This window comes from Macrobrachium nipponense, chromosome 47 (assembly GCF_015104395.2).
Source record: "Macrobrachium nipponense isolate FS-2020 chromosome 47, ASM1510439v2, whole genome shotgun sequence".
Taxonomy (NCBI): Eukaryota; Metazoa; Arthropoda; class Malacostraca; order Decapoda; family Palaemonidae; genus Macrobrachium; species Macrobrachium nipponense.
The window spans coordinates 23,899,555-23,915,686 of NC_087222.1; the positions used below are offsets into that span (position 1 = coordinate 23,899,555).

General features: G+C 39.2%; 2 protein-coding genes across 5 annotated transcripts in view; one reads left to right on the top strand and one right to left on the bottom strand.

The window, feature by feature from the left end:
- The window catches only part of LOC135204766 (gastrula zinc finger protein XlCGF57.1-like), a 236,252-nt gene that overhangs the window by 27,878 nt on the left and 192,242 nt on the right, over positions 1 to 16,132 (bottom strand). For 2 of the 4 annotated variants that reach the window (XM_064234931.1, XM_064234929.1), the window contains exon 2: positions 11,009 to 11,117. The exons of the other annotated variants lie outside the window; for them this stretch is intronic. The gene's annotated coding sequence lies outside the window, so the exon portion shown is untranslated. The remainder of the gene's footprint in view (positions 1 to 11,008; positions 11,118 to 16,132) is intronic. 4 annotated transcript variants of the gene reach the window in all.
- Positions 6,130 to 8,315, top strand: LOC135204581 (uncharacterized protein K02A2.6-like). Its single transcript, XM_064234735.1, has 3 exons — positions 6,130 to 6,645; positions 6,773 to 7,386; positions 7,550 to 8,315. Exons 1-3 carry the CDS (start codon positions 6,130 to 6,132, stop codon positions 8,313 to 8,315), a joined length of 1,896 nt encoding a protein of 631 aa, XP_064090805.1.

Below are 16,132 nucleotides of genomic sequence, written 5' to 3' on the forward strand. Positions count from 1 at the left end.
CCAACCAGTTACAAATCAATTAGGACGTAAGTTGGCCCGTGTTAATTTTCCGTAAGAATATTATACTAGCCTAGCCTACACTAGGGTAAATAGTTCCATCTTTACATATAGGGTAGCCTAGCCTACACTACACAGCATACTTTATACATATATGGTATAGTAATTATCAATTACAGCTAATTCTCAGGGTTCAATGCACATTGGCTTATGATAATTTAACAAGCTAGCCTCGCGTATAAAATGATGATATCGTGGTACATATATTGTATATCTACAAATACAGTAGCCTAGCCTTCAGTATACTGTACACTACATATACGATGTAATTTAGTACGTAATTTATTAATATAAGCCGATTTGGAGGTTCAATGCATTCTGACTATGACATATCAGTAGAAAAAAAAATGGACACAAAACGGGAATCAGATTCGGACCAACATCGGCATACCTAATTGAGTGATGTCAGGCAGCTGACAGCTAGTATATTTACAAAATAAAAACAATGAATATGCATTTCTGTGATTCTTTTAAAAAGTTATACAATACAGTATCCAATAATATTGTATGTATTCTCATATTATATCATAAAATACTAATAAAAACGTCAGTGTTTTGGATTAGAAATCAGCTGATGGCGAATAAGAGTTTAGTTCTCCATATTTAACTAAATTCGGAGCAAATTGCCTTTCTTCTAGTTAGCGTAAATATCTAGATACTTTACTTATATAAGACAAGGTAATTTGTCATTTTACTACGTGTTTTTAAGTCAAAATATGAATTAAATACGTCTTGTGAACTAAAGTATTTTTTTATTAACAGATTGCGTTGTGGGCATGTTTATTATTTGAAAATATTACGTGATTCTTTTCGCTATTTTCACTTCATTTCATCGTAGTACAAACCTTTACCGTTACATTACGTACTCATCTTTTATCGGCATGAAAACAACAGTAAAATGTGTTCTTTCAGGACCTGAAGTTTTGATTAAAATGATTTTCACTCAATTTTATATATGGTTGTGTTTGATGGCGTAAGTTTACTGGAGTTATATCTTTGTTGCCAATGCACGATAGTAGTACTATATGTATGAAACTTGCAAACTTCGGTATAGTACCTTCAAACTCAATCGTAAACAAAATGAGATAAATGTGTTTTAATCAAAACTATTGGGCATGAAAAGAACACGTTTTAATGTTTTCACTCCAATAAAAGATAAATACGTAAAGCTCGTAGTATTCTGATGAGATAAAGTGAAAATATCGAACGGAATCTGTTCACTTTTGTTTACGCAATAAACATGCCCTCAGCGCCATCTACTAACAAAAAATAACTACATCTCGTTCACAAACGATACGTTTTTAAGTGATATTTCCACTTGAAAACACTTTGTATAACGTAAAATAACCTTGTCTCGTATAAATAGAGTATCTTGAGATTCATTTGCACTAACTAGAAGCAAGAAAGTCGTTCTGACTTGAGTTCAACACAGCAAAACAACCTTACTCGCAATAATGTTTTGGTCAGCAGATTTTCAAACCAAAACATGATTGCTATGTTTGTATTTTATAATACAAACAAATAGTAATATGAAAATACATATATAATATTATTGGATGCAGTGAAGTAAAACATGACTTTTTAAAAGATCCATGGAAAAGATGCATATTCCATGTTTGTATTTTATCATACGATACTAATATATGATTATTACATACTCGAATTTCATATCTCATGTAAGATGCGACCCCCTTAAAATCAGCTCCAAAATTAGGTCTTCAAAAGTCGCATGATACGCGAGTATATACGGTACTTTTAAAAATTATCATTTGTTCCTACACAATATACAAACTATCGGTCCTTTACATTAGGACTCACTTGTTGGATGGAGGAATCCAAGTTAGTCTCCTTGAACTGACTGGAATTTGTCACACCTGGATTGCTACTCCTGGTTGAAAGAGCAAGGACATACTGATCGGAGTATAGGAACTGCGAGATCAAATGTCAGACTTCTGGAATTCGAGGGATGGACCGAGCCATCGACTTTGTGAGCTCTCGGGCAGTGTACAGGTATCGTCATTGCCAGTTGCAGAGTACATACTTCCTTTCGATCATCTCATGAAGCCAAAAAGACACATCCTTAGCCACTTCTTCTTTGGTTGAGTTACTGCTAATGAAAAGTCGACGACATCCAGGTTATAGATGCTGAGCCTTTTTGGAAAGTACCGCAGCACCCTAATAGGTCAAAGCAACTGATATGGGTCATCGACTACACAGTCTAAGGAAGAGGGGATCAAACAGGACTTGAACCTGGCAACAGATGCTTATGGATTTGAAGCTTGCTACAACATCTGATGTAGCGGGATCACAAGTTAAACAAACAAAAACTCTCAAAACACATGTACTTACCATATACTTGACACACTCAGGGTGAGGAGCTGCAATGTCCGCTGGATACGGCCGTCGTAACACAATACACAAACGACAAAACAAGGACAACAACACAACAATTCAATAACTATACAGCAAAAAAGACCACTGCACAAACAATCACTAACAACATAAAAAAATAATAACACGACTAGTCAATACACCACCTACAACATCAATTAACCACAACAATTCACCAACAACAACACTCAACTACTCACAACTCCAACAACTCATCTACAACACAACAGGACTCACAAGCACAACAAATTCAACAACACAGACACAACAACCTTCAACCATACAATATCAACAATAATTCAAACAACTTCAAAAATACAAAAGACAACTGACCATCAATAATATTCAAGACTGCTGCCAAAAACTGACTCTCCACCACAGGCTCTGATCACAGACTGACTCTGACACGGCAACCGCACCAGTAAACAACCCAGAACTCACCAACAAGTAATCCAACCGCTAACTCTTTCGAAAAAAAAAAACACACACACACACCACACGATCTTAACAGCAATACCAACCACAAAAGTTTCTCTCTCTCTCTCTCTCTCTCTCTCTCTCTCTCTCTCTCTCTCTCTCTCTCTCGCTCTCTCTCTCTCTCCTCTCTCTCTCACACCACACACCCTCGAAGATGTTGTCAAATGGAACAAACAGATCGTTCCTCCTTACTGAGACGGAGTCGCAAGGCATTGATTCCCATCACTTGATTGCTCGCATCAAAGGAGGTCCGTGAATATTGTTTGTCCTCTTCGCCACAGTCAGAGCGACACGAGAGATGGTCTTAAGAGTCAGATCTCTGTCTGACAATTCTCACAATGGCACATGCAAAACAGAAGACAGGAACCCTAAATGACAGTCACATGTCTCCAGCAACCTGAGGTCCCTGGGATGGCAAGACTGATTGAAGCTTCGTGCCAGTAGCTAAATCTCGACTGTGGAGATAAATCACAATGTTTAAAATTAAATTGTATTCATTCCATCTATACAAACCTAAGGAATTACTTATGGCGAAGCTAGAACATGGCCGTTCAAATCTTAAACAAGGTGGGTTAGGCAGTAACTACCGTCAGGTAGGCAGGGAGACCCGCCTGCTCAGATGTAAATATTTCCAATTTGCATTTCGGTTCATGTTTCAGATTGAGGGGTGGCATGAGGTGGGCATTAGTGTAAAGGACCTCAGGTTTGTATGGTTAGGCAAAATAGAATTTACCCCTTTACAATGGGAAGACTCACTTATTGGAGGGAGGAATCTGATTGAGTCTCTAGAACTGACTGGAGTTCAGCATACTCCTGATCAAAAGAACAAGGAGAGTGCCCTGTCACTGACAAATTGATTGGAGTACAAGAACTGCAAGATCAAGAGTCAGACTTCTGGGCCTTTTAAAAATGAGTGAGGAATCGTAACTCATACAAAAAAATCTGGGAAGAATATTAAGGGTCGGAGGCATTAAGGGGAGCCCAACGGTTCTGTGTTGTCATCCTCACTCGTCTTTCCTAGCATTTCCTATCACGTCTTATTTGCCTTGAGGTTGTGGTACTCTGAGGCGTCAATGGTGCTGATCTTTGCTGGACTTGATCTGTAGTTACCATAATGTTATCCCTTGGCAGTCCCAAAGACTCCTCAATGGGGCATCTGTTGTTTTTTACCATGTTCTTAACTTTCTCCCTCGTCTTTTCAATTTCCTCTTCTGTGAAATGCTTTGGGTGAGGAAATTGGATTTTTGGGTGGTCAGCTTTGCTCTTGGTATGCCAATTTTATTTGGGCAGTGGTGATGGAATATTCTCTGCCGTTCATTGCAACTTTCTCTTTGTCTAGTGAACTTTTCTTTGGCATACTCCATTGCCTGTATCAATACCCATTCTTCTTCTCTGTTCCAAATACTTCTATATTCCCGTTGTTCACCTGCTTCTTTTTTTCCATGGTCACCCTTTGCTTTTCACTTGGCTTCTTTTTTTATCTTTTCTATTTTTTTTCTGGGAGATATTTAATAATCTGTGAGACTACTGATGTTAAAAGTCTCGTTGTGGTGGCTGCAACCTTTTCAGCTGGTAAATCCGCTTCCTTTATTTTTTCCCCGAATACTAGATTCTTACATCTGCTCCACCCTTCATACCTTGAGTAGGTGAAGCAGAAGAGGAGGACTTTCTTCTCCTCAAGGGACCATTTAACGCAGTGTGATGTATTGAAATGTTACTGTTCCTGATACTGAGAAACAATACTTTTGTAATTATCTACTGTGTACCATGTGTTTGTTTGTAAGCCAGAAGAGTAGAATAAACCTTGAAAGATGGACGCCTAATTTGAGTCTCCCTCCATGCATGCAGCTACATACCACAATACATTACACGTATAATTGTTGGCGACGAGGATTGAGGATGGTTACGAAGATGAATTGATGGGAATCGGTCGTCTTTTATAGCTACAAGAGGTATCTACAGTGAGTAATTCACGATGTCGTCTGGAATAGGTCTGCCGGTGTTCCACGAGGGAGAAGAGGATTTTACAAGTTTCTTGGAGCGGTTGGAGTGCTATTGTGCAGTAAAAGATGTTGAGGAATCCAAGAAAGTTCATACACTTATAGTTGGTATGCAGCCTAGGCAGTATCAAGTTCTCAAGGATTTGGTTGCGCCTGCTACCCCTGTAAGTAAAACTTTTGATGTTTTAACAGCATTGCTAAGAAGTATTATTGTGGTACTACGAATCCAAGGGTTGAACGTACTAAGTTTCGGCAAGTGGAATGGAAGGCACCGAAGGAAGGCCGGAGGGACTTCCTTTTTCATGGGCTTTTCAGTAAACCCAATTTTCCCTTAAAGCCCGTGAGGGCTTACATTGTGAGTTTGGTAATTCATTAAACCAGATGTTAGTTGACCAGTTGATTGCTGGAGTTCATTAAAAGTGTACAGGTGGTCCCCGGGTTACGACGGGGGTTCCGTTCTTGAGACGCATCGTAAGCCGAAAATCGTCGTAAGCCGGAACATCGTCAAAAATCCTAAGAAAACCTTACTTTTAATGCTTTGGGTGCATTGAAAACTATGTAAACTGCATTCTTATGGCATTTTTCATCAAAATAACCTTCAAATATTGATTATTTTGCATTTTTGGTGTCATATTTCATCTGCCAGATGAGCGTGGTAGGCGTCGTAACCCTGGAAATAATGTCTATTGACAAGCGTCGTAACCTCGGAATGTCATAAGCCGAGACCGTCGTAACCCGGGGACCGCCTATAGCAAATAAGCTTTTGGAGTGCAAAGAGGGGCTAGATTTAACTTATGATAAAGCTTTACAAATTGCGGAAGCTACTGAAGTTAATGAAACAAACGCCGCTTTTTATGCAAGATCAGCAAACGGCAATCTACAGTAGACAGTCTGTTCAGAAGAAGGATGATGTGAAACCAGTGAATAAAGCATTCAACAATGATAGATGTTATAGGTGTACTAATTCTACCCATTTAGCTAATGTGTGCAAATTTTGCGATAGTGAGTGTAGAAAGTGTCATAGAATGGGACATATTGCTGTTGCATGTCGGCAAGGTAAAGTGCCGAAATCTCAACATCAAGTGGATGCAGGCTTGAATCAAACAGTAAATGTTGCGAATGAAAGTCCTTCGAAGCCAGATGTACCAGAATTACAGAGGCTTAACCTTAGTGTTGAATCCTGCTGGGCATAATTTTAATGGAAATGAGTATCATATTTTTTGAAATAAATGATGTGCTGAAATTAGATGCTAAAACTGATTTGAAATTACATACCAGTAGTAAATATTTTGTTAATATGAAACTGAATAATGTTGACATTGATTTTGAATTAGATACAGGTGCTGCTGTAACTTGTGTTGGTGAATACACATTTAAGAAATTTTGTATTTCTCGAGAAGAGTTACAAGCTATTGACATTGCTCTTACAGATTATAATAAACACCCATTGGAAATTCTTGGTGTTGCAATGGTTAAGGTAAAATATTGTTCACAATGCAAAATGTTACCTATTGTGGTTATTAAAGGCAATCGTGCTTCATTGTTGGGTAGAAATTGGCTGAATGAAATGAAGATGGATTGGCCAAACATTTTTAACCTTAAATCTACTATACATTCCATTGATAATGGGTCGGATGAGATTGCAAATATTTTGAAGAAATATGAGAGTGTATTTGAAACTAGGTTAGGATGTTTAAAGGATTTTGAAGTATCCTTAAAGGTAAAATCTGATGCTGTGCCAGTGTCTAAACATGCTAGAAGTGTTCCATATCATTTAAGAGAGATGGTGGAGAGAGAACTGCAAAGATTGCGAGACATTGGTGTAATTAAATCTGTTGAATTTTCAGAATGGACAAGTCCTACATTTAATATTGTCAAGTCAGATGGTAAAAATGTTAGAATTTGTTTGTGCTGATTTTAAGGAAACATTAAATCCTGTTTGTAGTATCGATACTTACCCATTACCTATTACTAAAGATATTTTTGCTACTTTAGCAAGAGGTAAATCCTTTACTAAACTTGACTTAAGTCATGCATATCATCAATTAAAATTAAGTGTTGAATCCCAGAAGTATATGGTTATTAATACCCATAAGGGATTATTTGCCTTTACAAGGTTACAATATGGATTGAATAGTGCTGTTGGTATTTTCCAAAGAGTAATGGAAAATGTTCTAAAAGATATACCCAATGTTGCTGTATATTTGGATGATATCGTTATTACCAGTCCTACTGAAGATGACCATTTGAAAACACTTGAATTAGTTTTGCATAAACTTTGTTCTAATGGTTTAAAGTTAAAGAAGGATAAATGTTCATTCATGAATAAAGAAGTTCAACATTTAGGTCATAGGTTAGATGCTGAAGGAGTAGATGCTTCTGATGAAAAGGTTAGGGCTACTGATCACTTTTCTGTGCCCAAGAATAAGCCAGAATTGAGTACTTTTAATGGGATAGTTAAGTACTACCATAGATTTTTACCCTGCATTTCTAATGTAATGGCACCATAGTATGCTTTAGAAAGGAGTAAGTCAGATTGGTCTTGGGGAGAAAAAGAAAATGATTCATTTTTAAAAGCTAAGGAATTACTTAAATACTTTACTTGTACATTACAATCCTGCTAGATCCTTATTCTTGACTTGTGATGCTAGTTCTTTTGGTCTTGGAGCAGTATTGGAGCAAGAGAGTGAAGATGGTTCATTAAAACCAGTGTCATATGCTTCCAGAACATTAACTAGATCAGAAAAGAATTATAGTCAGACTGAAAAAGAAGGTTTAAGTGTAATTTGGGCAGTTAATAAATTTCATAAATACTTGTGTGGCAGGAAGTTTGAAATATGGACTGACCATAAACCCTTACTAGGTTTGTTGGGAGAAGGTAAGGCAGTACCCCATATAGCCTCTGGTAGGATCATTAGATGGTCATTAGTTCTTTCTGGTTATGACTATAAACTGAAGTATAAACCACGGTGTAAAATTCCAAATGCAGATTGTCTGTCCAGATTTCCTATGCAAATTAATGAATTTGAACCTGCGAATGCAGGAGAAGAGGTTTTGTTACTTGAACATGTTGATACTACTAATGTTAATTCCTCTGATATACGCAGATGGACTGATAGAGATCCTGTACTATCTCAGGTAAGGTCATGTATTCTGAATGGTTGGGATAATAATTTTGAGTTAAATGAAGATTATAAACCATATGTTAGTAGAAAAAATGAACTTACAGTATTGCAAGGTTGTATTTTATGGGGAAATAGAATTATTGTACCGCTACAGGGACGATATAAGGTTATTGATGAGCTTCATGACACTCATCCAGGTAGTATTGTGAAAATGAAAAACTTAGCTCGATGTTTTGTATGGTGGCCTCATATTGATAAAGATTGAGAGAGGAAAGTAAATTAATGTAAAATGTGTCAGCAGTATCATCATTGTGCCATTGATAAACAGCCATTGCATCCTTGGGAGTTCCCTAGTAGACCATGGTCTCGTATACATATAGATTATGCTGGACCTATAGAAGGGCAAAAGTTTTTCAGTTGTAATCGATGTGTATTCTAAATGGCTAGAAGTTGTTCCCACTCAAGGTTGTACTTCTAAAGTTACAGACTCTAAATTAAGACATATATATTGTACACATGGATTACCAGATGTAATAGTGAGTGACAATGCTACAGCTTTTGTTAGTGAAGAATTTCAGAGTTTTGTAACTAAGAATGGAATTCATCATGTTACTAGTGCTCCGTATCATCCTTCTACTAATGGGTTAACTGAAAATGCTGTTAAAACCTTTAAAACTACTTGGAAAAAATGTGAAGGAAGTAAGCATGAAATTTTGCATAGATTTTTGTTTGATTACCGTATCATGCCTCACATCACAACTGGTATTCCTCCTTGTGAACTTATGATGAAAAGAAGATTGAAAACAAGATTTGATTTACTGAGACCTGAATTAAATGATCATGTAAAAATGCAGGGAGCCCAAGCTAGAAATTCCAAAGGTAATAGGGAAAGAGTTGCAGAGAAATTTGAAGAGGGTGATCAGGTATATTTCAAGAATTATTCCAGGGCAGGACCACCTAACAGTCCAGGGATTGTGGAAGAGTGTACTGGTCCCATTTCATGTAAAATTATGAGTAGTGATGGAGAACTTGTACATAAACATTTTGATCAAATGTTTAAACAAGTAAAACCGTCTTGTGAAATTGAAGGTGATGCTAATTTTAAGGTTGCTAATGAAAGTCTTGAACGATCTCATTTCTGACCTAACTCTGAATCCAATTTTCAACTGAATGAAAATAGTGGAGCTAATGTGCAAGATTCTGAAAATGTTAGTGAAGTAACTGACAGAGTTAGTCCTGTGAACACACCTGTAGTGAGACGTTCAAGTCGTATACGTAAACCTGTCCAACGCCTTGATCTGTGAGTTGCCTATATTTTTATAAGTACTTGTATTGTATTATTTTATACTTTTGCTGAAGTGTTTGTAAGATCTTTCCTAAGGCGTGGAGGGGTGTGATGTACTGAAATGTTACTGTTCCTGATACTGAAAAACAATACTTTTGTAATTATCTACTGTGTTACTATTCTGTGTACCACATGTATGTTTGTAAGCCAGAAGAGTAGAATAAATCTTGAAAGATGGACACCTAATTTGAGTCTCCCTCCATGCATGCAGCTACATACTACAATACATTAGACAGTGAATTTTCAAATAAGTTGAGAGAAAAACTTCTTTGACATATAGTGAAAGTACGTATATGGTTTTTCTCCTGTATGAGTTCTCATGTGATATTTGAGACCACGTGAAAAGATCCCACCAGGAAGAACGAATTTAATGACAGTCAGGCAAGAGCTCACGAAAACTCATATGCATAGTATGCATCAACCAAAAGCAAAACTGGAATGCTTGCATCCAGGCAGACAGGTAATCCGATCTGCAGCCTACTGGATGGTAGTTACTTCTTAACCACCTTGGTCAAAAGTTTAGCGTCCGCTTTCCAGCTTCCCCACAGGTAACTCCTAATGTATAGTACTGAGGGTTTGAATAATGTGTAGAAACAAAATGAGTTTAATGACAGTCAGGCAATAGTTCATGAAAATACGTCTGCATAACGCAATGGCCGAAAAGCAAAGTGGAATGTTTACATCCAGGTAGGTTGGTCGCCAAAGCCTACTGGACTGTAGTTACTGCCATGCCATAAGTAATTCCTAATGTAAAGGACCAAGTTTCGTATTTTGTGTAGGAACATATGGTAAGTTGGGCGGAGATGTTTATACTCGACTGCAGCTGGAAGTAAAGTAAGTTTGTACCGACAGGTGGGCGGGGCTTACATTCCTACCATCAGTAGTTAACTACAGTACAGTGGAACCTCCGTATTCATATTCCGAAGATTTGCAGACTCACCTATTTGGGGGTTTTCTCTTACGGACCATAGCTACCCATTATGTGTGGGAAATTTGCCTGTTTCAGTATATTTCATTGAGAAATATTCACTAATTAGTACTGCATTTTGATAAAAGTTTCATGACAAAATGCAGTATTTGTGATAACACTTAAAATATTCAGGTATAAGCCTTTTTAGAGGGTTTTTCTTTTGTTTGAACTAACAAAATAGGCAGCTCTAAGCAGTTTTAGAGGTTTTAAGTACTTGTGGTTTTTAGTTATTCGCGCAGGGAGGGTGTCTAGTTCACGTCCCTTGTGAATAAGGGGGTCCACTGTACCTTGTTTACAAGTTAAAAAGCCATTCCAGCTTGCACTGAAAGTAAAGACCAAAGCTTTGCATTTGTGTAGGAACAACACACTATGCTGCCAGTCACTTATTATTCTGACTCAGCTGGATTTCCACCTACAACAAACCGTGGGGACGGATGTGTCATAACTTGGAGACTGCCTGCACTCTCATATGACAGATGAAGGTTTGTATCCTTGTGGGAGGAAATGATTTCATTTTTTCAATTCTGATGCCAAGAGAGCTAGTAAACCTAAACAGAAAGTTCCTAACCTCACGAGTTAAAACTTTAAACCATACAAGAACAACAGAACTCATTAACATACAAATGATCTTTTAAATACTTACAGAAGTTCCAAACAAGATCAAGAAATAGACTTCTTTTTGACAATTATGTTCTTCAACTTCAATTTCTGAGGACCCTGACTAAGTTTGCATTTGGTGCGTCACGACTTATCTGCAAGATAAAGAAACTGATCATTATAAAAATACAGGACGTGTATTAGGATTACATTAGTATAAAGGCCTTCATTTTTCCCCAAGTAACAATCAAAATACTACAACATACTACAGACTAAAGCAAATGTATCCTTAAGTCCCCTGTTCAAGCATCTCTCAGGCTGTCAGAAGCAAGAAGTTTTCATAATAAAACTATTGTAATACTTACCTGAACACCTGAATTAGCCCCAACTATATCCCCACACATTTACCAACAAAGTGGTTCATTTTAACTGCCAGCGCTACCAACACTGCAGGTAAAATCTAGACAAATGAGTTACCTGTGTCACTGTTGGCAACGCTGCTGCAAATACCAGCCATCAGAAAATTGCTTTTGGGTGGTACGTAATGCATTGCATCTTTCCTGGAACTTTTTGGAAGTTCCAATTGCACATCATCTCTGAATTGAGACTGTTCCACATTCCAAGGTGTGCGGAATAAAAGACTTCTGGAACAGAGAAGTTTAACAGAGCGGTACATTTACTGCTTACTAATGCTGTTGTTTAGCAAATCTGGTTGCTCTTGGCAGGAAAAGGGGATCAGAGACCAAATGTGAATGAGAAAGACCTCTGTTATAATACAACTTATGAAAAGCTGAAGCGAAGAACCAACCCTTACAGGATCATGTTCAGGTAGCACGAGGCAAAGATGCAACCAACCATATGAGATGACTCCATTAACTGTTGACAGACAGCAATCTGTCGGATATGAAGCTGAAGTTTGTAGAGAGAAATGAAGCTGTAAGAGGAGAATATTGCTGACAGGGTATCTGCTACTCAAACAAACTTATATTTAGCAAGAGTAAAAACTTGCAAGACAGGATAACCAGATCCGAGTGAGTATATAAAATTTAGGACAATGGCCAAGAAGCATTTTGATCTCCATGACCCCTGGCACCTGTCAGGGCTGGTTCCAGAACAGGCAGGGGAGCTGGAAGAGAGCGGTTAGTAAATTGTTCCCTATTGCTAACTTTCATCTCGTCCTGCAACTTTGACATCAGTGTCGTAAATAAACCAGACATACTCAATGTCAACCTATCCTCTAACTATTTATACAGTACTGACTCCTTGGGTTTAGTTGCTGAAACTACCCTACCTTTACTCTTTGAAGCAAGAGCTTTCCTATGTTTAATATATGCCCACATCTGATCCGTAGACCAGTCCTTACACTCATCACATCTACAACCTAAATTGCATTGAATTTTCCTACATGAAATACACAAGGAATGTCAATCGTATTTGAGTGCACTCATCCTCTGTTTGCAGGTGGTACAGGAACGATGAGTTGCTGCCTCTTCGAGGAGACTTAGTTGGGGGAGGATCCTTTGCAGTTGAGTCCATCATCATCAAACAAGCAGAGAAAAGCCAAGGCGAAATCCAAAACAAGCAAAGGACGTCAACAATCTTATCCAACGTAGTAGGGAGTCAGGCTGTGACCCAAAGTTCGCACGCTGCAAGTAACGTCTTGACAGGTGGGCGAACCAAAAGTGATTGACGGGAGCAGTCACTGTCGGCCAGCGGCTGGCAGCAACGCTGCCAACCACGGACAGGTGACTCGGTAACAATGTTTACCTGCAGCGTTGGCAGCGCTGGCAGTTAAAATTTCACCAAAGTGTTGGTAATTTTTGTGGGGTGTTGTTTAGGCTGGTCAGATGACCAGGGCTAATTCAGGTGTTCAGGTGGTGCACTGCAATGTGAGTGTTTACATCCAGTCAGGCGAGCCTACCCGCCTACCAGACTGCAGTTACTGGCTAATGTAGAGGACTGAGGGTTTGTATATCGTGTAAGAAGAAATGACATTTTTATAATAATATAAAGTTTCACTTATACTTACCCGGTGGTTACATATAGCTGTCGTCTCCTGACGTCACGGCAGAATTTGAAATTCGCGGTAGCACTAATGGTTTGACAGGTGATCCCTCTACTGGGTTACCGGGAACCATTCCAACAATAAATCAGAAGTTTCATGCCTATCTGTCCATATGAGGGGAGGAGGGCGGGCTTTGTTATGTAACCACCGGGTAAGTATAAGTGAAACTTTATATTATCATAAAAATGTCATTTTCACTTATATAACTTACCCGGTGGTTACATATAGCTGATTGACACATTTAGGTGGTGGGACAATGGCAGCTAAAATAACAACTGTTGGAATTATCCGAAGATATAGGTTCCTTACCTTTAAAGACTGCTGACTCAGTGGTTACTGCCTCTGTAGTCTGCTGGCCTTTATTGTACCGACAGGATATATGGATCTGTGTGCCGGACACAATAATAAGTACTTGCCGTTGAGGATATGACCATAACGAACAAGACTATAATGCCCTTGCTCAGGGCGCAGTACAAAGCACCAAAAAACACAATGAAAAATGAGGGATCACCACACCCGGTTAAGAAATACACCAAGACATTAAAAGACTGAAAGATACTAAAAAAACTCGCTGTATCTTCAGACAACCTTAAAACTAAAAAACCATAATCAAGGAGAAAAGTTAGTGAGGATGGGATACATCCTTCTCTCCCTCACCCAATACCGTGTCAGTCACAATGAATGGCCCCAATGTACTGCAATTTTCATATGTGGTTTGCAAATCTGTCAGATAATGAGATGCGAAGACAGAATTGCTTCTCCAATATGTAGATTTAATAATGTCTTTTAAAGACAGATTACGTCTAAACGCCATAGACGTAGACACTGCTCTAATTTCATGAGCTTTGACTCTAAACACTTTGATATCTGAGTCCTGACATTGTCCGTGTGCTTCAGAAATCAAATTCCATAAAAAGAAGGAGAGCGCATTTTTAGAAAGAGGACGAGAAGGATCTTTCACTGAACACCACAGGTTATCACTCTTACCTCTTATACCTTTGGTCCTTTGCACATAATGTCTAAGTGCTCTCACTGGACAGAGAAGACATTCAGGCTCATTAGGCCCCACTAACTCCGAAATGTTCTTTATAGAGAAAGAACGAGGCCAAGGATGGGAGGGATTTTCATTCTTAGCCAAAAAACGCAGCATTGATGAGCAAATGGCATTACCCTTAGCAAATCCGACTCTCTTATCAATAGCATGTAGCTCACTGATTCTTCTAGCTGATGCTAAAGCACAAAGAAAAAGAGTTTTCCTAGTCAGATCTCTAAAAGAACTAGAGGAGATCGGTTCGAATCTATCGGACATCAGCCATTTGAGAACTACATCCAGGTTCCAAGCTACCGTTCTTGACTCCTTTGTCTTGGTCGTATCAAAGGAACGAATCAGGTCTGAGAGGTCTTGATTATTAGAAATGTCTAATCTTTGATGTCTGAACACAGAAGACAACATAGCCCTATAACCCCTAATCGTCTGGGTAGAAAGCTTCTTATACTCACAAAGAAAAAGAAGGAAGTTAGCTAACTGAGCTATAGAGGTCTTAGAAGACGAAATTCCTTCTTCTTTGCACCAAGCTCTGAATTGGACCCACTTAGCTTGGTACACTCGATCAGAGGATTCTCTTCTGGGTCTAGCAATAGCCCTTGAAGCTCTCTTTGAAAATCCTCTCTTTCTGAGGAGATGCTCGACAATCTGAAGGCGACTAGTCAAAGAGCGGACAAGTTGTGATGAAACCTCAGAAAATGGGGCTGTCTGAGTAGATCGTTCCTTAACGGTAACTCTCTTGGAAAGTCCGTCAACAGCTGTAGTAGGTCCGGAAACCATTCCCTGGCCAGCCAAAAGGGGGCTATCAGAGTCATCCTGACGTTCTGATGACTTCTGAACTTTGTCAGAACTAGTCTTATCATTTTGAAAGGTGGATAAGCATAAAGGTCCAGATTTGACCAATCCAGAAGCATGGCATCCACTGTAAGAGCCTCCTCGTCTGGAACTGGGGAGCAATACAGTGGTAGACGAGCCGTCTTGTTCGTGGCGAAGAGATCCAAATGAGGACATCCCCAAATCTCCCAAAGCTTCTTGCATATTTGAGGATGTAGAGTCCACTCTGTGGAGAGGACTTGTTCTCTCCTGCTGAGAATGTCCGCCTTTACATTCTTCGAGCCTTGAGTAAACCTTGTGCTCAAGACAACCTTGTTCTCTTTCGCCCAAATGAGTAGGTCTCTCGCTGCCTCGCACAGAGAGAACGAGTGTGTCCCCACCTGTTTTTTTTATGTAAGAGAGAGCCGTGGTGTTGTCTGCTTGAACCAGCACTACTTTCCCTCTTACCTCTGTCTGGAAGTGCATAAGAGCCAAATGAACCGCCTTTAACTCTTTCAGATTTATGTGCCAGCTTCTCTGATGAATCTGCCAGTCCCGACACTTCCTTTTTCCCCAAAGTAGCTCCCCACCCTTTGTCCGAAGCGTCTGACAAGAGCGTAAGGTTGGGGCTCAACTGGCTTAGAGCCAAGCCTTCCTCTAGCCTTCCTTCTGATTTCCACCAAAGGAGGTCCTGCTTGATCCCTTCCGAGATGGGGAACGCAAAGGAGTCTGGGAACTTCTTCCTTTGCGACTTCTGTTTCAAGTAAAATTGAAGTGGTCTCATGTTGAGCCTGCCCAGACTTAGAAATTGTTCTATCGAGGCCAAGGTTCCTAAAAGGCTCATCCACTGATTCGCTGAACAAGTTTGTCTGACGAGAAATTCGTCTATCTTGTTCAGGCAAGAGTCTATCCTTTGACGAGACGGAAAAGCCTGAAAAAGAACTGAATTCAGTCTCACTCCTAAATAAACTATCTTCTGAGAAGGAGTGAGACACGACTTGTCCTTGTTGACTAACAAACCTAGGCTGTCCATCAGCCTTAAAGTCTTTTGTAAGTCCTCCACACACTTCTGTCTGGAACTTGCCCTGAGAAGCCAATCGTCCAGATACATGGAGATTCGTATCCTGTCCAGATGAAGCCTTTTTGCTACTGACGACAGAACTTTGGTGAACACTTGTGGAGCTGTCGACAGGCCAAAACAGAGGGCCCTGAACTGATAAATGCGGCCCTGGAACACGAATCTCAGG